The sequence below is a fragment of the Pan troglodytes genome, chromosome 2, assembly GCF_028858775.2.
Source record: "Pan troglodytes isolate AG18354 chromosome 2, NHGRI_mPanTro3-v2.0_pri, whole genome shotgun sequence".
In the NCBI taxonomy this organism is placed as follows: Eukaryota; Metazoa; Chordata; class Mammalia; order Primates; family Hominidae; genus Pan; species Pan troglodytes.
Genome location: NC_086015.1, coordinates 115,156,776 through 115,184,715, shown reverse-complemented (window position 1 = coordinate 115,184,715; position 27,940 = coordinate 115,156,776). Strand labels below are relative to the sequence as shown.

The 27,940-nt window shown below is 39.7% G+C and overlaps 1 protein-coding gene across 9 annotated transcripts in view; it reads right to left on the bottom strand.

The window, feature by feature from the left end:
• PHLDB2 (pleckstrin homology like domain family B member 2) overlaps positions 1–27,940 on the bottom strand; it is a 241,497-nt gene that overhangs the window by 125,855 nt on the left and 87,702 nt on the right. For all 9 annotated transcript variants that reach the window (XM_063806969.1, XM_054680879.2, XM_054680877.2 and 6 more), the window contains exon 2: positions 4,448–4,562. In XM_063806969.1, the coding sequence (XP_063663039.1) occupies positions 4,448–4,514 (67 nt within the window). In that variant the 5' untranslated portion in view covers positions 4,515–4,562. The remainder of the gene's footprint in view (positions 1–4,447; positions 4,563–27,940) is intronic.

Here is a 27,940-nt window from a genome sequence, read left to right as displayed (position 1 = left end):
GCACCCATCATGCAAGTAGTATACATTTACCTAATGTGCAGTTTTTTATCCCTAGCCCTGCCCCCCTCACCTTCTCCCTTTGAGTTTCTAAAGTCCATTATGTCACTCTGTATACCTTTGTGTACCCATAGCTTAACTCCCACTTATAAGTGAGAACATACGGTTTTCAGTTTTCCACCCCTGTTATTTCACTTAGAATAATGGCCTCCAGCGGCTGGGCACGGTGGCTTACGCCTGTAATCCTAGCACTTGGGGAGGCCGAGGTGGGTGGATCACGAGGTCAGGAGATCGAGACCATCCTGGCTAACATGGTGAAACCTTGTCTCTACTAAAAATACAAAAAATTAGCTGGATGTGGTGGCGGGCGCCTGTAGTCCCAGCTACTCAGGAGGCTGAGGCAGGAGAATGGCGTGAACCCGGGAGGCCGAGCTTGCAGTGAGCCGAGATCGCGCCACTGCACTCTAGCCTGGGCGACAGAGCGAGACTCCGTCCCAAAAAAAAAAAAAAAAAAAGAATAATGGCCTCCAGCTCCATATAAGTTGCTGGAAAAGACATTATTTCATGCTTTTTAATGGCTGAATAGTATTCCATGGTGTATCTATACCACATTTTCTTTATTCACTCATTAGTTGATAGGCACTTAGGTTGGTTCCACATCTTTGCAATTGTGAACTGCACTGCTATAAAATATATGTGCAAGTGTCTATTTTGTATAATGACAAGAACTAAGAATTTCTGAGTTACAAATATTCCTAAAGAAGATTATCAAAATTCACTTGCTGTGCTGTTCAAATGGAAAACAAAAGAAGCTCTATTTAAAAGGTCATTCTCTTAATGGTAATTTCCAGAGCTTGATTCCTACGGTATTAGTATTATATTTACAAGACTGACATAAGAATTTTCAGAACTTTGGCCTGGCACAGTGGCTCATGCCTGGAATCCCAGCGCTTTGGGAGGCCAAGGTGGAAGGATCATTTGAGCCCAGGAGTTTGAGACCAGCCTAGACAACACAGCAAAACCCCTTCTCTAAAAAATTTTTTTCAATTATCCAGGCATGGTGTCTTGGGCCTATAGTCTCACCTACTCTGGAGACTGAGGCAGGAGGATCACTTGAGCCCAAGAATTCAAGGCTGCAGTGAGCTATGATTCCATCACTGCATTCCAGCCTAGGCAATAGAGTGAGACCATATCAAAAAAACAAACAAACAAAAAAGAAACAAACTCCAGAACTTTAACATGGGTATATGGATTCACTGTATCTTCAATGTTAATATTAAAGTTAGCTTTATAAAAGGCTTGGCAACCCATCAATTCACAAGAGGAAAGTTTCATATACAGTCGGGCATTGCTTGAGGCTAGGGCTATGTTCTGAGAAATGCGTTGTTAGGTAATTTTGTCATTATGCAAACATCATAGAGTCCACTTACACAAACCTAGGTGGCATAGTCTATTACACACCCAGTCTATATGGCATAGCCATAAGAATGGCATAGCCTATTCCTAGGCTACAAGCCTATATAGCATGCTACTGTACTGAATACTGTAGGCAACTGTAATATAATGGTAAATATTTGTGTATCTAAACATCTCAACACAGAAAAGGTAAGGTGTTGTGCTACTGTACCACTGTCACCAGATGATAAGACATTTTTCCACTCCATTATAATCTTGCAGGGCCACTGTTGTACATGTGGTCCCTCATTGATTGAAACATTATGCAGTGCATGACTGTATATGTCTAAAGGGAGTATTTTTCTCCCCACACCCCAAGTCTGTTGGCAGAGCTTTCTGGGGGTCTTCCTCTGTTTCTTCAACAAAAATCCCAGATAAGGTCTGAGATCCCTCAACACTTGGAGTGCTGTTTGGGGGGGTCAAAGCACCAAAGCACTTATGCTTTTTACTCCTCTAGCCTGCTGAGCATTGATGAGCAATGTAATCAAGACAAGCTCTGATGTGGTTTATTGTTTTCCTGTTGCAAAAGCTAGTTTTGTCCTGCAGAGGTTATCAAAGTGACTATCCAGGTGGAAAACTCCTTACACAGGCAGTTTTGAAGGATCCCTAGTGGCAGGTGGCGGGGGGTAACCTTACCCTTGATGAATAATTCACTGGTAATTAGTTCTCAAAGGAAAGTTTTATCTCTCATGGGCTATTAGCATTTTATGATAGATTCTCAATTACTTTGTTGAATGCTTTGATCCTACTGGAAATATCAGTCCTTTGTTTTTCATTCCAACTTCCACAATCCTCAGTACAAGAAAGAAGGAAGGTTTAGGAATGTACACGGGGGAAGGTGAGGGTCGCATACTGTCTACCTACACGGAGGTATCCTTTGGGCACAGCAGACGTAACATGTCCTAATCATTACATCATTATCACCTTCCCTCACGTGCACCCCTCAGCCCTCCTTCTTGATTGTAGTCTACAATTAAGTAAAGGACACCCTCTTAGATCCAGTCATCCAACTCCCTTATCTGGGAAACTTCTTCAGTCCCTCAAGTCCTCCTCAACCCCTATTACCAATACATTGCCAAATCATATAATTTTTACCTCTTAAATATCTGTCAATAGTACTTTTCATCCCCTTGCCTTCATTTACTACCTGGTATTTCCCCACTTTTAGAGAGAGCCAGGAATAAGTCAAGGGGAGATGGAACCTCATTAGGCCCAGGGCTAAAGGGACATTGGGTGTGCAGTAAGTAAGGCTCTCCCAAGGAAATGGAAGATGCAGAGCCTAAAGAAAAAGCTAAGATCCACATTTTGGAAAGAGGGTCTGGAAGTATCAAATCCAAGACTGTGCATTTGGCCATGAGAGGGGATGGGGTATAGGGCAGTTGCTGAGTAATATTCAGTATTTAAAGCTTCCACTTATGGCAGGATGTGATGGCCAGGTGAGATGGGATGGGAGGATATTGGAATTGTAATAGGCTCCTAAATCAAGCCTCAATAACAGTACTTAAAATTTTAAGTTTTTTTATTAGTCTTTTTTTCCCCTAATCTCCTGCACACAATTCTAAGCTGTATGAGGACCGGGGATCTTTCTATCTTGTTCATTGTCATATCTCCAGTGCGTCTCTCAGAACTTCATACATGACAGACACTATTAAATATTTGTTGAATAATTACATAAATTGGTCTTTACCGAAACTCTAATCTCATCACTCCAATGCTTAGAATTCTTCAGTAACTTCTCAAAGCCTTTAGGATAAAATAAATCTGGAATCCTCAGATTAGCATGAAAACAAATAAACAAAAAAAATGTCATTTGGTTTCTCCAGGTTATTTTCCCACCTAATAGCTTGTCATTTCCTTCCTCCTCTTCCTGCAAGGAGGGAGCATTCCAGTCACAGTAAACTGCCTGCAGTTATTCACATGAGTCACATTCATGTATCTCTTTCCTCATAATCACAATTCACCTAGCAATAGTTGCTTCAGAAATCACCCTCTCCAGAAAGTCCAAAACCATGACTGGTTTTGGTTAGATGTCAAAATATTTCACATCGTCATATTGCAATGTTTCTGTTTTATTTTCCATGTCTGCTCGAGATAAACACTCCCTACAGATTGCAGAATTCCCAGCCAGCCCCCACAATAGAGCAACTGAGTAAGACAATTGCTTAAAATCTCTCTTTGTCTCTCCTTCTCTGTGTGTGTGTGTATGTGTGTGCGGGTGTGTGTGTATGTGTGTTCTATTGGTTCTGTTTCTCTGGAGAGCCCTAACACAGGTTTTTCTATTTTAACTTCTTGTGTCTAGAACTTAGCACAATGAGTAAATGAAAAATTAAATCTAGTTTGGAATTGCCCTCCCTTAATACAAGAAGACTTTGCAGTACAGAGCTGGTCAGCTGGTCAGAAGGAAATACTAATGAGATTGGCTGAAACTAGGTAACCAAGCTTATCCCTCAGCCGTCTGGTTACTTGATCATCTGAGGCATAATAAAAAATAATGAGGAATATATACACTTTATAAGCCTATTTATTCTGTTTGAGTGCCAGGGAAACCCTTTGCAAAGATTTCATCCAGAACCACAAACCCTGTGAATTGGGAGTAGTCGTATTGGAGCCTCCTCCCTCCTCAGATATGTCAATATCAGCTACTCTGCTGGAGTCTAAATGTCCCATCCCACCCTTTCTTGTGCAGGCTTTGATTTCTGAATGACTGATGAGTCACTGGGAAAGACCTCCACACCAGCTGCTTGGGTCTTCCCATCCTTCAGCATCTGGACTAAATAAAACCTCAGCATATGTCTTCAGTGAAGTAAGATATGGTGGCCTGTGAACAAGCAGGTGACCAAAGTTCTGGGCAAGGATTGCCAGCCTCAGGCTCTCTTCCCCAGTGATTGCTGGACTCCTGGGTATATGCTTGAAAATGCCAGCTCATTCCCAATATGTATGATGGAGTAAGAACTTGTAAATATGTACTGAAAACCTCTGACAATAAAGTTCTCACCGAAATGTTGCACATCACCAACTCCATCTTCCTTGGGCACCTCTCTCTTGGTATCCTCCTCCTCCATCAGGATCTTCTGCTGAATCTCAAAGGATAAACTGGGATCAGTGCCAGCCTGCACACAGCAAGAAAAGAGAGGTACCATGATTGGAAAGCTGAATTGACCTCTGAAAACTCAAGGTCAACAGAACTTCATCTGTTGAACTCAGATGTTTAACATCCGGGGAAACTAACTACTGCTGAAGTTGAAAAACAGACGTCCTGGATCACTCTGTTATTCCACTGCTATCTTCCCTGTAAAACAACAGAACTTCGCCACCACCAGCACCACTGACAACAAAAGCACACTTTTATCTAGAATAGACAAATCTGGCAAACAAGTAATGGACAATGCTTAAACCAATAGAGGAACCAGTTTCTTAGCATAGTTATTTCTTCTTGGGCATGTTGCTGCTTATTTTCTATTTTTCATCCCCTGCTTTTTATTTACCAGCCACCCTGTTAGGTACTTTGTCTTTACTATTTCTTCTACTTTTTACAAATCCCATAGTTTTCTTTTTTTTTTGAGACAGAGTCTTGCTCTGTCACCCAGGCTGGAGTGCAGTGGCGTGATCTTGGCTCACTGCAACCTCCACCTCCCGGATTCAAGCAATTCTCCTGCGTCAGCCTCCTGAGTAGGTGGGATTACAGGCATGTGCCACCAGGCCTGGCTAATTTTTTTGTATTTTTAGTAGAGACGGGGTTTCACCATATTGGCCAGGCTGGTCTCGAACTCCTGACCTTGTAATCCACCCACCTCAACCTTCCAAAGTGCTGGGATTACAGGCATGAGCCACTGCTCCCGGCACAAATTCTATATTATAGGGAAAGAAACCAGTGTCCTTGTTCTCAAGAGCTTCCCAAAGAGTTCCTGACTTTAAGTCCGGATTCCTGCAGCTGACATATCTGATATTCTCTGTAGACACAGGGGAGCCCTAGGAGATAACCTGGTCCCACTATCATGTAAGTAAGGGCTCCCATTTGTTGTACACCTAGTATGCCAAATATTGTCCCACTTGATTCTCACAATGTCTCTAAGACTAAGTGCTGTCATTTTTTCTTTAACAAATGAGGAGCCAGAGACTGAAGAGGAATAATTAGAGAGTTATCAAAAGTCACATAACCAGTGATGTACATTACCTAATAAGGGGACAATCACCATCTCCTATTCAAATGCTAAAACATACCAGGTTTTGTTTATATTGCTCTTGGTATATTAAGGAGAATGAACCTTAATGGTGGCAGAATTGGAGGTAGAAAGATAAGTTAGAGGTCTATACAATAATTCAGGGGAGAGATGCTAAGAAACTAAACTAAAGGCATTTGTGTACAATAGTGAGATGCAGACTGTATGATATACCTGAGAGGTACAACGCATCAAGCCAACATGATTTATTGATTCTAGAAGGTGCGTACAGGGGAGAGAGAGTTTGATTTGGGTAAGTGACGGATGATGGTGCCATTATCTACAAACGGAAATATTGAAAGTAGAACAGATGTGGGGTGAGGAGGGGAATTTAATTCTGGACATGTTGAATTGAAATATATCTGTAGGGCATCCAAGTGAAGTGCAGGGTAGAGAACAAGATTAGAGATGTATATTTGGAGGATGCAGATCAAGACAAGCTTGTTTTTGTTTTTTTTCAAAATGGGAGGGAGCAAGGCAAACTGTCTCATAGGCTGAGAGAGATGTTAAAGATCTAGGAAACAGACAGATTAAGTGACAGAGGAATGTCCTGGGAGAATAGAGAGAGGATGAGGTCAAGAATCCAGCTGGAGTGTTGGTCTTGACTAGAATAAGCTCTTTTTATCTCAAGAGCATGGGTAGTGAAAGCAGGTAAGGGTAGATGCCAATGTAGGTCAACAGCTATGTGATGGGAAGGTTACAATTAGAGGATTTTTACATTACTGAGTTTTTTACGTACTGAGTTTACATACATTGTTTTTGTCCATGAAGAACAAGGCCAAGTCTTCCATTGAAAGTGTACTATTTAGGAGATAACTGTTGAAATATAAACTTCCATAAGTTATACTTAAAAGAAGCTTTAAAAACTTTTGTGCTATAAGCAATACCATCAAAAAAGTGAAATGAGAGCCCACAGAGCAGGAGAAAATGTTTATAAATTATATATCTGATAAGGGATTTGTAGCTAGAGTATTTGTAAAACTCTTAAAATTCAAAATACTTGGCAAAGCATGGTGGCTCACTGCTGTAATCCCAACACTTTGGGAGGCTGAGGCAGGAGGATCACTTGAGCCCAGGATTTCAAGACCAGCCCAGGCAACATAGAGAGATCCTGTCTGTACCAAAGATTTTAAAAAATTAGCCAGGCATGGTGCCATGTGCCTGTGTTCCCAGCTACTTGGAGGTTGAGGCAGGAGGATGGCTTGAGCCCAGGAGTTAAGAGCTGCAGTGAGCTTTGATCATACTACTGTGCTCCAACCTGGGCAACAGAGTGAGACGCTGTCTAATAAAAAAATCAAAATACTCAAAGGATTTGAGGAGACATTGCTCCGAAGGAGATATACTGAACATCTTTAGCCATTTGGGAAAGGCACATCAATACCACAATATGATACCATTTCATACCCACTGGGATGGCTATAATAAAAAAGACAGACTGTAACAAGTATTGGAGAGAATGGAGAAATTGGAGCACTCATAGGGTGTTTGTGGAAATACAAAATGCCTCTTTGGATCACAATCTGCCAGTTCCTCTAAAGGTTAACAGGGCTGCCATAAAATCCAGAAATTCCACTCCTACGTATATACCCCAAAGAAATGAAAACATATGTTCTCACAAAAACTCATATGTAAATGTTCATGGTGTCATTACTTGTAATAGCAAAAAATGGAAACAACTCAGATGTATTTCAAAAGGTGAATGGATAAAGCGTGATTTATCTATACAATGGAATATTATTCAGCAATACAAAGGAATAAAGTACTGACAATGCTTCAACATGGATGAACTTTGAAAACATGCTAAATGAAAGAAGGTAGTCACAAAAGATCACATATTACATGATTACATTTATATGAACTGTTCAGAATAGTTAAATCTATAGAGACAGAAAATAGATTTGTGGTTGCCTGGAAGTGGATGTAGGGAAGAGATGAAAGAGGAATAGAGAGTGCTGCTAATGGGTGTGGATTTTCTTTTGAGAGGAAAATATTCTAAAGTTAGCTTCTGGATGACTCTTTGAATATATTAAAAACCATTGAATTGTAAACTTTAAGTAGGTGAATTATATGGTCTGTGAGTTATATCTCAATAAAAGCTGTTTTTTAAAAAAAGAAGCTTCACAAAAGATTTTTAGGGCAGTGAAAATACTCCGTAAGATACTGTAATAGTGGATACAGGTTATTATATATTTGTCTAAACCCATAGAATGTACAATACCAAGAGTGAATTCTAATGTAAACTATGGATTTTGTGTGATGGAATGCATCAATATAGGTTCACCAGTTCACCAGTTGTAACACACATACCACCCTGGCGGGGATGTTAATAAGGGGAAAGGCCATGTTTGTGTGAGGATGGGGATATATGAGAAATCTCTGTACCTTCATTTCAATTTTGCTGTGAACCAAAAAATAGTCTTTAAAGAAAAAAAGCAGAAGCTTAAAGTCTAAGGAAAAGATTGTTGATGGAGGCAAGAAGTGAACACTGCTAAAGACCAGATAATAATAATGGCCATTATATTTGAGCAGTTATAAGCCAGGTACTGTGCTAAGTGTTTTACCTACATTATCTCCTTTATAACTTCACTATAACCCTATAAGGTACTTTTCCCTAAATTTACAGAAATGCAATTAAAGCTGAGAAAAATAAAGAACTTGTCCAAAGTCAATAGTAAGAAAGATAGGAAGACAAAATGCAGACCTAGATCTGTGTGAGTCTGTTCCTTAATACATGTACTGTGCTGTCTCCCACAAACTTTGCTTTGCTTTCTAACTCTGACTTTCTAGGTTCCGCACAAATGCCAACATCTTCAGGCCAATTTCTTTTTCCAGGGCATTCCTACAGTGCTCTAGGTCTGTCAGTCTTAGAGTGGTAGACAGCATTTCTACCTCTACAGTCTAATGAAGAGTTGCAGAATCAACACATTCATAATAAAAATGTTGTGGAATAAATGTATTGATAAATGTTCACTCTCCTTAACTCCTCCACATGCAGGAGTCCTAGAAGCCCAGCTGACACCCTGTACAGAGTGATTTCCTGATGTTCAGAGCACTTACAGCCAGAGTAACTGAGAGCCCAACCCAGAGAAAACGCATCTCTTTATTCTATTTGAAGAGGTTATGAGTGAGAAGAAAAGAACAAAAGTTGATCTCAACTGTTAGATAGAGAGACAATGCCCATACTCATTCACCTGTCAAGGTGGTTCTGGAGTTCTACAATCTTGATGCAACCTTCCATCTTTCCTCACATGATAACTGCAGATATACCTAAATTAGTTCCTGGTATGTAGGAGGGGTTCAAGAAGTTTCCTCTTCCTTTTTCATTCCTTTACAGTTCCCCCCTCCTCCTAGTCCTACTCAATAACCATGAAAAGCTCACTGTTTAAATTGAAACCCCTTCTCTACTAAAAATACAGCTAAAAATTAGCTGGGTGTGATGGCGGGTGCCTGTAGTCCCAGCTACTCAGGAGGCTGAGGGATGAGAATCGCTTTAACCTGGGAGGCAGAGGTTGCAGTGAGCCAAGATCACGCCATTGCATTCCAGCCTGGGCGACAGAGTGAGACTCCATCTCAAAAATAAATACATAAAATTAATTAATTAAATAAAATTATAAATTCAAACTTCTAGTCTGGAATGGAGTAACTATAAAAGAAGAGAAAAAATATAAACCTAGCTCCCTAGATTAGCTACCTAAACTCCTCTGTGGCCTGGTAATCATGACAAAATGGTATTGGGGACTATCTGCATGCTGATGAAACTATGACATCTGTCCACATATGTCTTTATGCCACATTATTATAATGTGAGAGGCAGTAGAAGAAAAATAGTTCTTTTTAATAAAATAGGGTATACCAGTGTTTACGTGAGCTTACATTGTGTCAGGCATTGTACTGAAGTCTGTATAGACATCTTGTCATTTTATTCTCACACAATCTTTTGAGTAGGTTCTTCTAATTGATAGGCAAGAAAATTGAGGGCAGAAGAGGAGGAATAACTTCTCTAAGGTCACCTAGTCAGTAAGGGAGGAGTCAGCAACCTCCCCTTAATTTATGTGGCCCTAAGACAGGTCTATTTCTGTGTTAGATTGTCTCTTTATCCTTTCTGTTATCATCAAGCTCCCTTTCATGGAAACTGTTCTCCTAAAAATGGTAGGGAGGAAAATGACTCTAATGTGTAAACAAGATTACAAGCCATTATCCAATATCAATGCAAAAATGCTAGAGTAAATATTAGAAAACAGAATCCAAACACCACATTAAGAAAATATACCACGACCAGGTAGGATTTATTTCTGGAATGCAAGGATGATTCAATATAAGGAAATCTATTAATTTAAATACTATATTAGTAGATATAAGAAGAACAATCATATATTATCCTCAGTTGGGGAAAAAGCTTTTTAAAATTCTTTTAATTTTATTTTATTAAACAAATTGTTTTTGGAGACAGGGTCTCACTCTCACCCAGGCTGGAGTGCAGTGGTGCAATCATAGCTCACTGCAGCCTCAACCTCCTGGGCTCAAGCAATTCTTCTGCCTCAGTCTTCCAAGCAGGTAGGACTACAGGCATGTACCACTCTACCTGGCTAATATTTTTATTTTGATTTGTTAGAAATGGGGCCTCACTATTTTGCCTAGGTTGGTCTTAAACTCCTTGTCTCAAGCAATTCCGCTGCCTCAGCCTCCCGAAGTGCTGGGATTACAGGCATGAGCCACCACAGTTGGCAAAAAAAAAAAAAAAAAAAAAAGCGGGGGTGGGGGGCTTTTAAACAAAACTCAATTCCTATTCCTGATAAAAACACTCAAGAAAATAGAAATTGAGGCATATTTTCTACATTTGATCTTAGCCATAAGGCTGAGAAATGATAATGCATATTTTTCTATACCTCGGTCCTAAAGCCGGTGTTATGTTTAATCAGAAAATACCAGAGGTATTTCCACTGAGATTAGAAAAAGGTAAGGATGCTTACTCTCTCTCCATCTATTGAACATTTTTCCCCTAGAGATTATAACCAACACAATTAAAAAAGAAAAAAGATCGATTCATAGGAAATGGAAAAGAAGAAATAAAACTATTTATAGATGATATAGTTTACCCAGAGAATCTGAGAAAATCAATAATAAACTCACAGGCCATAAAATCAACTTTATCTTTTTAAAATGCTAAAGATAACGTTAATTTTAAAATAGCTTCAAATGTTAAAAGCTGCAAGAATAGCACAAAGAACATTCTGTTTTCTGGAACTACTTGAGAGTACATTGTGAACAGAGAGCGCATCACTGTTGAATAATGTGTAACCCTTCCAAGAAGGGCATTTTTCAGATAACCAATACACAAGAATCAAAATCAGGACATTGTCATTGACACTAACATTAAATTCACAAACTCCGTTCAAGTTAGTTAATTATCCCAATAATATTCTTTATAGAATGCAATCTAGGAACATGTGTTATATTTAGTTTTTCTGACTCTTTAATGTTTTTGTTTGTTGTTTGTTTGTTTGTTTCAGTCTGGAAGAGCTCAGTGTGGATGGCCTCTCTTGGCTAATTTATCCTCACTTGCACCCTCTCAGTACCAGGGGTAATGGAAGAGACAAAGAGGGTGACCACAATCAAACCCATCCTGCCAGACATATAAAATGAATAATTGCTTGAGTGTGTAGAGAAATCTGGAAGTGATTCTATACTTTTATCTTATTTTTACTATAAAAGTTTTGAAGCAGATTATAAAAATAGAAATATGTTAAATGATGAATATTCATTCTGCTGAATTCTTCCTAGATAGAATGTTCACAAGAAAAAAATTGTCTTATTTCCAAAATGGTTCTCCTAAATTAGATTTAGAAGTGTATCTGTTCTTAGGTCAGTATATGCTCAGCACTAACTGCTCTTCAAGAAAATCTCAGAGTCTATTCTTAGATTAAATTTTAAACAGATAATACCGAGAACACAACTATCCTCATTTTGTTAGATATTAATTCTAAGCAAGTTTTAAAAAATATTCTAATCTGACTCTGCCTCAAAGTTCTGTTGGAAATTCAGATTGTCACTAATTCTGTGGGGCTGTAGTTCAAATATCTTTATATGTAAAGCCTACAACTATTTTTTCCTAGTTATATTTTTATGGTAATCAAATTATTAGCCTTCATCCATGTTGACTGTCTGAAGGGTTCTGAAAGTGTAATAGGTATATAAGTAACTTCCATGCTGTGCTGGTTTGATGAATTTCTGGGAAATCAACCCAGATACATTATTGGATTTGCTATCATTCTTATAGAGCTGCTTTTCTGAGAACAGTTTGGAAAGGGAAAGAGGGATTGTGGGCAGGGTCAAATTTCTCTTCTAGGTTGCCAGAGGCAAGAGCGTACTGACGAACTTTTTAAACTACAGGTTCCTGGGTAGGAGTCGTGGCAGGTGCCTATAGTCCCAGCCGCTCAGGAGATAAAGGCGGGAAGATTGCTTGAGCCCAGGAGTTTGCGACCAGCCTGGGCAGCATAGCGAGAACCTGTCTCTAAAACAAGCATGCAAACAAATACATAAATAAAAATAAAATTACAGGTACCTTACCCTCACTCTAGACTTTCTGAATCAGAATCTGTGTTGGTAGGTTCAGTAATACATATTTGTTGTTGTTGTTGTTATTTTTGAGACAGAGTCTCCCTCTGTCACCCAGGCTGGAGTGCAGCGGGACGATCTCAGCTTACTGCAACCTCCACCTCCCGGGTTCAAGTGATTCTCATGCTGCAGTTCCCGAGTAGCTGAGATTACAGGCGTGCATCACTATGCCCGGCTAATTTTTGTATTTATAGTAGAGAAGAGATTTTGCCATGTTGACCAGGCTGGTCTCGAACTCCTGGCTTCAAGTTATCCTCCTGCCTTGGCCTTCCACAGTCCTGAAATTACAGGTGTGAACAACCGTGCCCAGCCAGGTTCAGTAATATGTGTTTTTAAGAAGTTTCCAAAGAAAGTCTTCTGTAGTAAGCTTAATACTAACCTTGATTAGCTTTGAGAAATTGTGTCCCACAGAATGTCAGTTTAACAGAATGATCCCATAAAAAACTAAGGAGTTTTGGAAATGATGCATTCTATAGCCCCTCCTTAGCAAGCCATGGGACATATTAGTATATGCATTTAGTATAGGGTCTGAGGAAACATCTACTTAATTTTGTGTAATCCAGCATTTCTCAAATTTATTTGAGTACAGCACACACTTTTTTTGACACAACAGAAATTACTATGCACCCCAAAGAGCACGACTTTGAGAGAGATTGATATAGAACACACTCTTCTCCATGCCACCCCCTCTTTATTAATAGATCAACTGTTTGACGTTAGGCAACTCAGGAATGAATGTAACTTCAAACTTTTATAAGGAATATTGTACAAGGTTGCGTAAGAACTTCCTGCCTAGTATTCTCTGGCTCTTCCTCTGTTCATTCCTAAACTTTAGATATTTTTTAAAAACCGATAACAGTTATGATAACAAGTGTGCACTGATTTCTTACTCTATGCAGACTGTGTTCTAAGCACTTTGCAGGCATTATACCCCTTAATACACAGCCCTCTGAGGTAGTTTCATTACTATAACAATGCTATAACAGGATACTGAGGTACAGAGATATTAAACAACTAAACCTAAGAAAACTCACAGTAAGTGGTGAAGCAGGTATTACAGACACTAAATCCAGGTTCTCAGATTCAAAGTCTATAATGTTAACCACTTCATTATTCCACCTGAATAATGTAGATTTGATATGGTTGGGCTCTGTGTTCCACCCAAATCTCATCTCGAATTGTCATCCCCATGTGTCAAGGGAGGGACCTGGTGGGAGATGATTGGATCATGGGGGTGGTCCCCTCTTGCTGTTCTCCTGATAGTAAGTTTTCATGAGGTCTGATGGTTTAAAAGTTTTTGGCAGTCCCCCTCACCTCCTGTCGCCATGTAAGACGTGCCTTGCTTCCCCTTCACTTTCTGCCACAATTGTAAGGTCCCTGAGGCCTCCTCAGCCATGTGGAACTGTAAGTCAATTAAATGTTTTTCCTTTATAAATTGCCCAGACTCCGGTTGTTCTTTATAGCATGTGAAAATGGCCTAATACAAGATTCTTTGGTAATCTTATTCAAAGCCAAAGCTTCCCTTGTTCATGGCTTCCTAAGCCCTGTCCCTAATGCTTGCTCTCTCTTCTGAGCTACAGATCTACATCCCTAACTGCTTGTTAGACACGTCAGTGAGGAGCTAGAACTGGATTCTCAAACTTAACATATCTCTGTAGAATCTCATCTTCCCTTTCCAAACTTACCCTTCCTTTTGTTTTCCCTCTTTCCAGCATCCATGAATTTCTTCATATGACAACTGTGAGCACTTACCATGCATTTGGCACTGTGCTCTGTTGGGGACTTAAAGGTGAACAGGGCTTCTTATTCCTGACTTCCGTTTGGCTCATAACTTCAGTGAACACATGCTTCATCATGGCCACTTTCTTCTCTTTCTGCATTTTGTCCTTTCAGATTAGTCTCCAGCAGCTGTTTTATTCTGTAAGTTGTTCTTAAGTCATATCATTGAAAAAGAATTTGGTTGTTGGATTATCTTTCTCTGAAAGGACATTGGCATGTCTGTAGGTGCTGTGGCAGATTGTATTACAAAAATGGCCCCACTAGCTCACATGCTCATGCTACCATGTGACATTGGCAGCCCTCCATCATGAGGTGGGGTCTACATTTCTCCCCTTGGATCTGGATGGGCCTGTAAATACTAGTGGAAGTGATGCTATGCTATATGCTTTTCAAGGCTAAGCTCTAAAAGGCAGACAGCTTCTACCTGGCCTTTCGGAGAAGCTAGCCCTTGGAACCTAGGCCCTGAGTCGTGAGGAAGAGGAAAGACTACATGGGGTCACTACGTAAGATGTTCCTGGTGACAGCCCCTGCTGAGGACCCAGCTGACAGCAAGCACCAACCTCCAGACAAGTGAGTAAGATTTCAGATGATTCCTAGTTCTATCCTTTTCGTGTCCCCAGCTGATGCTGAGTGAAGCAGAGATAAGATGTTCTCTCTGAACCTTAGCTAAATTGCAGAGTTGGAGCAGCATAAATACTGTCATTGTTTTAAGCCGCTGAGTTTTGGGGTGTCTGTTACACTGCAATCGACAGTGGGAACAGGTGCCTACCATTATTTTCACCAGCTATTGACAGAGGCAGAGTCATATGGCATAAAGTATAGCTACCTGGAAGGAGCTGCTGCTGGGGAAGCAGGCACCATTATTAAGTGTCAATTGTGTGCCATCTGTTTCACATTTTTAAATCTCTGTAGCACTTAATAAAGTACTTTGCATGTAGTATATGTTGAATAAATATTTGCTAAATTGAGTTGAAATATGGCTTGATAGTTAAGTACATGACCTTAGCAGTCAGATATACTATACAAACCACAGCTCTAGATGCTACAGCTGTGTGATGGGAAGCAAGTTTCTTCCCCAATCCATCAGTTTCTATATTTTTATGGTAATAAAAATATCATTAAATTCTGAAACTGATATAAGGATTAAATATTTAAGGCATGTGCAAGTGCCTAAGAATGAGAGGCTCATGGTAAATCTCTCTCTCATTCTCTCTTAAATTTTAGGACAAAATGAGAAGGATTGTAGCCTGATTGTGAGGGATCTTGAAGCATAGTTAAGGTTCCTTTTTTAGGCATTAGGGACTCATGGAAAATTACAAAGGTGTGATATGCATAAGGCAAGGTTTGAGAAGATTACTATGGCAATAATGTGTAGAAAGGATATATAAAAACCAGTTCCGAAGCTAAAGTCAGTGTCCAAGAATGTTAGGGTCTAAAAAAGACTTAAAAATATAGCCAAGGGGATATCAGGTCAGGAATAAATTGCAGGATGATATTACAAAGGAAATTTCCATAGTCTTTGATTGGCTGGGTTTGAGTCTACCAAGGAAAAAGTTAAAATAAGAAAAGCAAGTCCAAAATTGGTCTCAATAATTTGGCAGCATTTATTAAAGGATCCCCTATGATTCAACAACTTCGCTTCTAAAAGTTTGTCTTATAAAGAAATGAGGGCAAGAGTACTTAAAGTTATATGTCAGAGATATTTACTGCATCCTTGTTTGTGATAACACAGTGTTGAGAAACTATAATACCATCAGTAAGGTCATGGTTAAGTAGACTACTATATGTTCATACAATCAAATGATATGAAAATGAGGTAAATCTAGATAAACTGACCTGAATGATAAGTTGTAAGTGAAAAGAGCAAGTTGTAAAGCTATATGTGTGTATATATATACACACATATATATAAAAATCAGATGACTATATATATAGTCATCTGATATATATATTATATATAATTCTATTATATATATAATATATATAATGGCATTATTTACATTTTTAAGTTGGTATGTATCTATATAGAGAGAGATAATATATAATATTACATATATAATGGCATTATATATATATAATGCCATCTGATTTTTGTTAACAGCAGGAAAAAGCCTAAGTGTCGGAAAATAACAACACTAAGATTAATGCTGTTTTCCTCTGGGGAATGGGGATGGAAGGATGTGGGAATGGAGTGGTCTTACAAGATTTACTTTGATTAATTGGTACAATTTATCTTTTTGTTTTTTTGTTTTTTTAAAAAATAAGAACATATTATATTTGCAAATTTCATACCATTACAAGCAAACAATGCCATTAACAGAAGCAGTAAAGTTGAAAAGATTGTTGGATTCAGGGGAAAGAAACTGATTAGATATAGATTAACTTGTAAAAAGAAAAAGAGATGTAGATTAACTTGTATTTGGTATGAAGTGGTGCTGTACCAAAGGGTTGGATTGTGGTTAGAGTTGTGGTAGTTGTTGGCAGCAGTCAAGGGTGTATCTGGGCAGGCTTTCCAGGTTGTGGTTCTTGTAGGGCTCAGAGAAGATGTGGTTGATATGAATAGAGCTTGCAGCTAAGACTAGAGGGTCAAAGGCAAAACTCATGAGCCAGTGTCATGGGAAGCAGCACCACAGATCATTTTTACTGCTGCTGGGTCCTAGGATTGGAGGGAGTAACTCTCTCTGACACAGCCTTGTTCACCCTAAAGGCTAGCTTAGGACATCTACCTGACTGACCAATAATTTACCCTGGATTCAACATAACAGGAGAGGCAGAAGGTAGTACAACATCCTACTTGTGAAACTAATCTTTATTAATTTGTCTATTCCCACCTTAAACTTATTTACATTTTTAAGTTGGTATGTATCTATATCTGCATTCGTATCTATATCACCCATACTTATAACTATAATCTATATCATCTCTCTGTTTAGATAGATACAGATAGGTATCCCTGTCTGCCTCTTCTCATGTGAAACAATTAGCAGGTATTCAAACTTGGTCTTGAACAATACTATGTATTGAGACATATTAAATATAGGATAAGCACATTATAAAAATGGATCCCACATGGGGTATTATAGTGGTATGTTGTAGAGCCAGTGTTTTATTATAGAATTACTGATTGCTTCTCCAGATGGGTTTAAATTGATGACTTTAAGAAAATTTTTGCAAACTCCCCCCCTTGTGGCTTACTGTCCCTAAAAATGTGTGCATGGGAAGACCCACTTTCTCTTCATTACTTGAAAATGCTTTGGGCAAAGAAACACTTGGATGTTTTTATTAAATAAACATTATCTTCAAAGCCCAATGATGAATTTTTTTTAATAGGTGAAAGTCTCTTTTGAAATCTTTTTCAATATTTAATGCATATTGTATAAGTATAAATAATACATTTGAGATTTTTAAAAATGCATATGCAAAGTGATTTGCAGAAGTCCCTAAAATATTTATGATTCTACTATCTACAATTTCCTTTTATGTATCCTATCTCCTGTAGATTCTGATTAAGTATAGGTAGGGATTTTTGAAAAGTGTCATGGCTCATGCCTTTCTTTCTTCCTTCTTTTCTCTCTATCTCTCTTTTTCTTTCTTTCTTTGTTTCTTTCTCTTTCGTTCTTTCCTTCTTTTCTTTCTTTCTAGAAAATAAAATGTGGAAATATAATGAGTCCCCTAAGATCCCACCGCCCCTCATGCTGACAATGATATGCTTAGACTCTGGGATGTGCTGCCTTTTTTTTTTTTTTTGCCATGTTCCTTATTCATGGTATTTCAGAACAAAAGATTTATACATACCCATGAAGCTACATATATTCTTTTTTTAATCACCATTATCAAGCCATATGATATCTCATAAATTAACAGAAAAATGTTGCATGTAAGATAAATAATTTTAGATTGCTTTAATTTTGTCAGTCTCATTTCTTTCTAAGCAGAAATACCAGCCTCAGTTTCCCTGCTTATTAAGCAATATATGCTTCCAAGCAATTGCAAAGTGAAAATGGAAGTACCTTTAGAAATTACTTTATGCTGCCACCACTAATCTGATAGAGGCCTGGAAGTAGGAGGAAAGAGTAAAAGCTGTTTTTCTGGCAGTCAGGAACAATGCAGAGAAAGTGGAGGCCTGCTCCAAATTTTAGTAGCTTTATATGCATCATTTACTATAGTTGGTGAGTGGATAGGAGAAACAAAATTACAAATTTCTCTTTAGTGGCTTGGCTAAGAAGTTGAAATTGAGAGTAGACTCTGAATCTAAATCTTTTAGGAATTAGATACATATCTAATTCTTGGTTTTGCTGTGTGTGTGTGTGTGTGTGTTTTGAATAGTTCTGTCAGTTTGGTGATAAGAAAATGTAAGGTGATATGAAATAAAAAAAACAAAAAAAAGTATTGTGAGTTTAGGATCTAGTGAAAAACTGTGGGTGGTCTTCTAGAACCGAGTTAAATAATATACAAAATAGAATTCTTAGAAATATCAGATGTTGGTCGGGCGCGGTGGCTCATGCCTGTAATCCCAGCACTTTGGGAGGCCGAGGCGGGCGGATCACCAGGTCAGGAGTTCGAGACCACCCTGACCAACATGGTGAAACCCGGTCTCTACTAAAACTACAAAAATTAGCTGGGCGTGGTGGCATGTGCCTGTAATCCCAGCTACTCAGAAGGCTGAGGAAGGAGAATCGCTTGAACCCAGGAGGCAGAGGTTGCAGTGAGCTGAGATCATACCACTGTACTCCAGCCTGGTAATAGCAAGACTCAATCTCAAAAAAAAAAAAAAAAAAAAAAACCAAAAAAAAGAAAAAGAAATATCAGATGTTAAGACTTTTTTTTTTTTTTTTTTTAAACAAAAGAATAATGGAAGAACCAGGAATCCAGGATGGGAGAGTTGAGTGAGCATGATACCTTCCTTTAGGGAGGAGAAACAATCCATTGGCTAGTTTGAGTTGTTTTTCAGTCATAGTGATGGATTTGAACAATCCATCCAACTCTTTCACCCAGTTCTTCTCTTTAGTAATTGCATGCCTTTGCGAGATGGGGCAATGTGGGAGAGATGTGGGAAGATAAATGGCCCTTCAGAAGTTTCCATGACTTTTTAGAATTTTAGTGTGTTGGCTCTAATTAATGCTGTCAATAGGAGAAGGGAAATGTCTAAAACTCTGGGTGAACAGTCACTTAGCTACTCAGAAAAACATTTGGAAATTAGAAAAAACATTGTAAACATTTATATGTGTTCCTTTTGATCTAACAAGCGTCTATATTCCCTTTCCTCTAAGAGAAAAGATCCAGTAGGTTTGGCTGGTTGGCTAATACCAGACGACCACTGTGATGTCTTCATATTTATACTACACAGTGTGTGGCATTTGGCAGGGACTCAATAGATGTTTTCTAGCTTTCATTAAATTGACTGAGTCAAGTGGAAGGTATAATCTTTTTTGTTTGTTTGTTTGTTTGTTCATTTTGTTTTTGAGACAGATCTCACTCTGTCGCCCAGGCTGGAGTGCTGTGGCGCAATCTTGGCTAGTCACTGCATCCTCTGCCTCCAGGCTCAAATGATTCTTCCACATTCACCTCCTGAGCAACTGGAACTACCAGTGCACACCACCACACCTGGCTAATTTTTGTAAAGACAGGGTCTCCCTGTGTTGTCAGTCTGGTCTCGAACTCCTGGGCTCAAACGATCCGCCAGCCTCAACCTCCCAAAGTGCTAGGATTACAGGCGTGAACCACTGTGCCTGACCACAGTCTTTTAAAAGCCAAAACTATTTAAAAATATTGATAAAATGTTTATTAAGTATGTCATTCAATATGTGTTCATAGATTACCTGAGCAGGGGAAATTAGAGAGGGGAAATCAAAAGATGATCCATTGACAGATAGACTGGAAGTTCCCTGTCACTGGTAGGAAGCATTACCAGCATCTAAATCAATCAGTGCACAGGGGGATATTGGGGCTGGGGCAGGGCAACTTCAGCTGCCTCTGTGTTTATAAAGCAGTTGGATTTCAGTTGCTATAACTCTCTTGGCCTTTCTCTCCCAGTTGGTTCACTCTGCCCCAGAAGAGAAGGGGCAACTCTCCCATGGGAGCATTTGGGAAATACACTGGTTCTGTGTAGTTGAGAGCTAGCTGACCTCAGGAGCTACAGTGGCTGAGCTCCTTTGTGGTCTGGTTTACAGAGGCAGGCCCCTATGGGGAGGTGCACTGTGAATGGCTGTTAGTCTACCTAATTTTGGAATGCAGTTTTAGGAAGTCCTCTGTTGCACTGCACCTAAGCTATACCCTCCTTTGTCAGCTTTATAGTAATGAAGGTGACATTTTTATCTCCTTCTGCCAGACTTCCATGTCTATCTTTTCATTGTTTTCATTTGGAAATATGTACTGAGCCCTTAGACTGTGCCAAGCACTCTAGTAAGCCCTGAGACTCTACCCACAGAAGCTCACAGTGTAGCATATTTATAATGCAGTTGAACAAGTGGGTGAGCATGAAGCTTCCCAGGAAGAAACAGTCTGAACCGAGTTGCTCAGTTTTTGGTCTTTCCTTTTTTTTTTTTTTGAGACGGATTCTCGTCTCGCTCTGTCGCTCAGGCCGGCGTGCAATGGCACAATCTCCAATCTCGGCTCACTGCAAGCTCCACCTCCCGGGTTCACGCCATTCTCCGCCTCAGCCTCCCGAGTAGCTGGGACTACAGGCGCCTGCCACAACACCCGGCTAATTTTTTGTATTTTTAGTAGAGATGGGGTTTCACCGTGTTAGGTAGGATGGTATCTATCTCCTGACCTCCTGATCCGCCCACCTGGGCCTCCCAAAGTGCTGGGATTACAGGCGTGAGCTACCGCGCCCGGCCTGGTCTTTCCTTAACAGAGTCATAACAGAGTGGGATTTGGCCAGAAGGTAGTCGGGTGTGGTAAGAGCTTAGGCTGCAGAGGCAGTAGGAGCTCGGTTCTGAAAGGCTCTCCTTAAAAGCCATACTAAGGGCCCTGGATTTTGCCTGGTAGGCAACAGACAGCTGGTTAAAAGGTTAGAGGAAGGATGTGGTCACATTTCTGTCTTAAATAAGTCAGTTTGATAGGTTGGAGGATCAATTTGAACAGGACAAGCCTAAAGAGACTAGTTTGCAGGTTGTTCTAGGTGAGAAATTATAAGGAAGTGATTAGTAGCAACTCTGTTTTTTGTTTGTTTTTCCTTTCCTTTTTTTTCTTGGACATTGTGACATGAGCTAATGCACAAAAAGCATTTGCGTTTAACTGCAGTTCATAGCAAGAACTCAATAAATGTCGGCCATCATCATTTTCTTTTTCTAAATCATCACGTCATTTCCATCATCATCAGCAGCAGAGGCAGTAATTTCTCCCTTACTACTCATCCTCAATAATGAGCAGCCTCCTAGAGGCAGGCTGCTCCCAGAGGAAGAGAGCCGTAGAACCTTCTCTCAGACGGCTCTGGTTCAGCTGATCAAACCACTCCCTGCACCCACTCCCACGCCACCACCACATGACTACACCTCCCCTGGCAGAATTGCCAAAGATCCTGCATGCCTACCCTGGCCGTGGAGCAAAACTGCGGCATTACTGTTGGGTATTAAGGATTTCCTCTTTGTTTTACTGTTACGTTGCTTTCGTCTAGCCAGAACTCTACTTACCTGATAGAAAATGTAGGGTTCAATTCTTTGCTTAGCTGCCAAGATTCTTCAGTGCTTTGGCAAGGAAAGGAAATCTGGCACAAGTGTTTAGGATTGCCCATGTACCTAAGAAAACTACACTTTCTAGATGTAAAGAGTATGTGGGTGGTCTTCTCACCAATGTGCCAGCTTTATCCCCTTGAATAATTGGAAATCCCCCAGCAAATACCCTATTGAAGCAATTTTACTTGACTGGTGTATTTTCAAGGTCTTATTTAAAATTATATTTGAATTAAAATTTTTTTTTTTCTTGAGACAAAGCCTTGCTCTGTTGCCCAGGCTGGAGTGCAGTGGCATGCTCTTGGCTCACTGCAACCTCCACCTCTCAGGTTCAAGCAATTCTCCTGCCTCAGCCTCCCTAGTAGCTGAGAATACAAGCATGTGCCACCATGCCTAGCTAATTATTTTTATTTTTATTTTTAGTAGAGATAGGGTTTCACCATGTTGGCCAGGCGGGTCTCGAACTCCTGACCTCAGGTGATCCTCCCACCTCAGCCTCTCAAAGTGCTGGCATTACAAGCATGAGCCACCATGCTCGGCCTAATAATAATATTAATAATAATAAATGTAATAAGGAAAAATGACAAAAATAAAATAATCCAAATTTTATTACAGAAAACTTTCTTAAATTAAACTTAAATTACACTTCTTAAAATAACCACAGAACAACCAATTGATTTTATTTCAACCTTATTTTTCTTTTCTAGCTCTCTTATAAAGGTTTGTGAGCCAAAAATTAAGAAGATTCAAATTAAAAAAACCTTCATAAAGATGCAGCACTTAAAGGGTTATTTAAAAGAGGAAGTGTGGGCAGGCATGGTGAGGTGGCTCACCCCGGCAATCCCAGCACTTTGGGAGGCCAAGGTGGGCAGATCACTTGAGTCCAGGAGTTTGAGACCAGTCTGGCCAACATGGCAGAATCTTGTCTCTACTAAAAATACAAAATTTAGCCAGACATGGTGGTGCACGCCTGTAATCCCAGCTACTCAGGAGGCTGAGGCACGAGAACAGCTTGAACCCATCAGGCAGAGGCTCCCATGAGCCGAGATGGTGCTACTGCACCCCAGCCTGGGTAACAGAGGGAGATTATGTCACACAGAAGAGGAAATGTGGTTTGTATGTTCTTTCAATATAGAATGGCTATTTTTTTTACTCTACTGTAAGCATGGTCAATATGATTTTCCTACATCTGTCTTCAAGAAGATGAGACTCTTTTGAAACTAATAGCTTACAGTCTCCCCAAGGACCTCTCTTTTTGATAGTGTAATAATCTTCATATATCACCAAAGTAGAATTGTACTGGCAAAGTTAAGAATCTGGATCCAGCTTGTCAAAGTCACAACCTTTTGTATGTTTGTTCAATTGTCCTACAGTGATTTGTACTTGTGACAATTACCTAGATTATGGAAATTTGTAGGTTTGAGCAAATCTTTTTCTTCTCAGTATTTTTGTCTTCTTACCTGTAAATAGTGAGCATGCTAAAAGCACAAAAATTTCTTCTCAGGGGTTTACCATGAAATAGTCTTCCTTTAAATGTAGAGATTAAATTTTAAGTTATTTACGTGAGCAGATGAGGCCCTTAAGAGATAATATAGAAAGGTAAAGGGTCTACAAGTGGATATATAAGGAACAATTTTTCCACATTTTTCAAGAACACTCAGGCAGAGTGAATTATTCATGCACCTATAACTAAAAAAGGCAATTATCAGTTGCCTTTCCACAGAGTACATACTTTAAAATGTCCAACGAAGTTTGCGTCTGTTATAATACTTTCAGCCACAAGTTTGTCAAATTAGCTTAAGCCATGTTGAAAACCATCGACTCGTGTAACTATACATCATAGATTCACTGGGCTTCAGGTTCATGGACTCAGATGCTTTTCAGCTCTAGGTTCTGCTGAACACAGGCTTCATTCTGAGGACAGTTTCCCACAGCTGCCAGCTGCAATCAGGGCTACATGCTTTTACTTCCACTTCTGGTGTAGGAAAGACTTGCTTCCTGAAAGGTCCCTCAAGCATAAGGAAACGTTTCCCCTGGAGACCTTTAGTTGATTTGGGTCACACGTTCACTCCAGAACCAACAGTGGGAAAAGTTATGAGATAACTCTTTGGCTAGTCAGGCTATTGAGGTTGTGGGCTGAGTCAGAAAGAAGTAGATACCTGGCCAGAAAGGGGTGGATATCTTCCATTCTGTTGGAAAGAAAGAAAGGAAAATGGATGCTTTAGGTCACCATTAACAGCCACTCCAGAGTTCCTGGGAGGAGTAGGCCTATGCAGTAAGGAAGAAAACCACTGTGAAATTCATACGGAGTAAGATTTGGCAGTCGAAGCTACCAAATGAGGCAGATAAAAAACCTATTTATAGGGAGAAGACAGAGAGAAAAGAACCGACCAGCAAGTGGGTTGGAAGATCAGAGGGTATGGCTAAGAATTTTATTGCTTTTCAAAGCAAGCAGAGAGGATGGTTTCAAGTTATCTGCAGACAGAGAAGTAATAGAGCAATAATCCTGTGACTGACTGCCCTGCTCTTAAGCACACTTTGTGTCAGAACTTCTTGCTCACTCTTAATAGAGGAAAGGAGGCTCTGAAAGACAGCATTTTTGTGAGTAATCCCAGATGAAACTAAGTTACCTAAAGAGACAGATACGACTAGTGGATTAAACTAGGTCTGTACCCCCTCCACCATCTCCTCACACATACACACATACTGCAGTGCTATGCAGGCAAGGGGGCTGGTGAGGAACGTCAGGCCAGTCACAGGGAAAACAAGACATATTTTCTTTATAGCTCTCAGTGGTATGTGAACCCAGCATACATTTCTTCATTATATAATGACCAAGTTATTTGAAAGATCAAAAAAATTTAACACATACTGATCATGATTGTACAATTGTCTGTCATTTAAGTTTGCTGTGAATTTATCTATATGTAGATGTGAATAGATAAGACTTTGCTAGGTTTGTGAAAGTCTGGTAAACTATTTGGTCAGTGTAGAAACCTAAGGGCTAGTGAGAGGAACTTCATGCAGATTCCACTCCGTTGACTCACTGACTATTCTAAGAGGACTCTTGAGATCAGTGATTAGGGGCATTGTTTTCCTTAAAAACTTGTCATCTACAAATATGAATCTACAATTCAGTGATAAATACCTTCCTTCAAGCACTATGATATGGTGCAACTTTTTTGAAACTTCTAAGTTGAATTCATTGAAATGGGGTATTATCTGGAAGTCTCTGAAAATAACAGAATAAGTATTTTCTCAGGCATGCTAGCTTGGGGTATATGCAAATTATTGAACACCTATTCCACATCCCAGCTCTCATTAGGGGCAACTGTTGAAATTGCAGCTCCATTAAGTCAAGAACTTTGGCTCAAAATGGAGGAGATGATCAAGGTATTTCCCAACTCCCACTTCTTCCTGGTCCCTTAGGCCTCCTGGCTTGCAACCACTTGGAAGTTGTCCTGGTTGAGTACTCCAGCATCACCTTGGTGGTACTATGTGCTGCTAATGGCACTGCTGCTGCTCCTTTGACCATGTGATACAGACATCATCACTGAAGCTCCTTCCAGGAAAGCATGTTGCCTAGTGCCTCCAATGCCCTTCCTTTGTCCCCATGCTATTGCTGCATAAATCTGTTACTTAACCAGACATGTTATAATTATGTGCATATTTTTTTTTCCGAGGGCTAAACAGAGAGTTCTTCCAAGACAAGGACTTTCATGATTTATGGAGCTGTATTAATTATATAGTATGGGATCAGTAAATAAAGGAAAGAAAAGTTCTGGTGGCTTTTGGTATTGGTCCCAAGGAGGGAATTTGGACCAAGGAGGTAAGATTGGAATAAGAGAAGAGCTCACGTTGTTAGCTTAATTTCCTTTGATGTCAGGCTTTCTCTTCTGCAACTTGCCAATGTTTACCAGAGCTCATAGGAAAGGTGCTGTATCTGATTTTGATTTTAGACATTGAATTTTCACTGTAATACAGAAAATTCCCATCCTTTAAGATGGGGCAAGCAAATACTAGAAATGTGTGGTGGTCTAAAGACTGCTCAAGGAGATTTTCAATTCTGACAGTTGAGGCTACTTTATATGTTCACTGAAAGTTCCTGACTTTCCTTGACATTTTTGGAATTGAGAGGAGTCTAAGAGGTATCTCTTCTACACCTGCCTTTCATTTTCACAAGGAAAACAGTTGTTCGAATATTGGCAGAACAAGTTATTTTCAGTGTACCATTATATATATATATATATACACACACACACACACACACACACACACATACATAAAGATAGAGAGACAGAGAGAAAGAAACATTTTTTTTTCTGATGCAAAGTATGAAGGAAATAGAGGAGAGCAACATGTGAGAAACTAATACCTAAATATACTACCTCAGGTTCTGGCATCAAAAAGTGGACTGGAAAGGTAATTAGTATAATTATATATAACCTGGCCTGCTTTTATTTATGGGGCTTGACATATCACCCAAATTTGCCAAATATAGGGTTTCCTGAAAACTGAAATTCAAACTTTTCCTGTAGAAATGTGGTCATGCCTAGTAAAGCTGCTACCCCACAGAGGTTATATATCTTTTCAATACTAAACATTTTTGCCTGCCAGCAGCCTGGAATGAAAATAAAGCCTGAAGTTTCAGACCATTAGACCATTAGAGCCTGCTGGGCCTCCCCTAGGTTACTGATATTTTCCTGGGTAGGTAGTAAGAGGAACATGTTCAAATAGAACTTTACAAAATGTAATAGCACTTGGCAAACAACGTCTTATTTTTAGTAGCATTACCTGCTGTTGTGTTCAAGAAAAAATTAGCTGTCATGGAGCTGGTGATGGTTAATTTTGTGTGTCACCTTGACTACATCATGGTACCCAGATATTTGGTCAAATGCTAGTCTAATGTGGCTGTGAAGGTTTTTTTTTAAGATTAATATTTAAATGAGCAACCTTTAAATAAAGCAGTTTACCTCCATATTGTGGATGGGCCTCATCCCATCAGTTGGAGGCCTTAAGAGAAAAAAGACTAATTTCCCCTCAAAAAGAAAAAATTCTATCAGCATACTACCTTTGGCCTCGAGCTACAGCATCAAACCTTCCCTGGTCTCCAGACTGCTGACCTACCCTCCAGATTTTGAATTTGCTAGTCTCCATAATCATGTGAGTCAATTCCTTAAAATAAATCTCTCTCTGTCTGTCTCTCCCACTTCTATCTCTCATCCATTGGTTGTGTTTCTCTGAGGAATCTTGACTAATACAGACGCATCACATATTCTCCACAGCATGGATTTAGGCTCTCTGGTGCAGTGTCTTGGGTCTTAGAAGAACAATGAGCCTGGTCTGACCAGAAAAGACATTCAAAATCTATCATGGCAGTGGGACATATATTTCTTTGGGTTTCGTCTTGGGAGAGTTGCTGAAAGCAGGCCCGATTCAGCTAAGACTTACACTGGATACTCAGAATCACTGGGGACCCTGACATGGAACCCACATAAGACCTAAAAGGAGACTTTTCCTGAAGTCTCCAGGAGAGGAGAACTTCAGGGGCTCTTGGAACTAAACCTCGGTTCTGGAATTGCACTCTCCCAACTAGCACATTTTGGCTGCTGAAGTCTGAAGGCAAAATCTTGCTTGACTCTGGAATTTGTTCTAGTGATATGCTGCTATTTTAATTCTGAAGTGTGTTAATATCCTGACAACTCCTGGTGTTGATAAACTATAGTACTGTCCTTATACTTGGGCAAAGGGATATGTGCCATAGTTCTCACATTTATAGAGCCTCATTCCGGCCATGCCCCTCTGGCCCTATCTTCTTTGCTTTACTCCTCTTCTTCCTCCTCCTTCTTGACCACAAACTGGAGAATCCAGGTCTGGAAATTCCATGCCCAACTTCCTTGTTCAGGGCCTGTGAAGATCTGCTCTCTCAAAGGTACATACATTTAGATCTGAGAGGTGGCCATGGGGCCACTGGTTGTAAGTTATGTGGATTGAACTTATAGTTGTGGGCTAGTGTGAGACACAACACATATGAGACACAGTAAATATAGTGTAGAATGGATCACAAAAGAGATTGAAAAGAGAGGACTTTCAGTCTGAGCCAGGACTAGCTTTCCTTGCATCACTATAGTGTTTCCACTATAGTATATAGTTCCACTAGAGTAGAATGCCAAGGGGTCTGAGAATTCTAAACTTCAATTT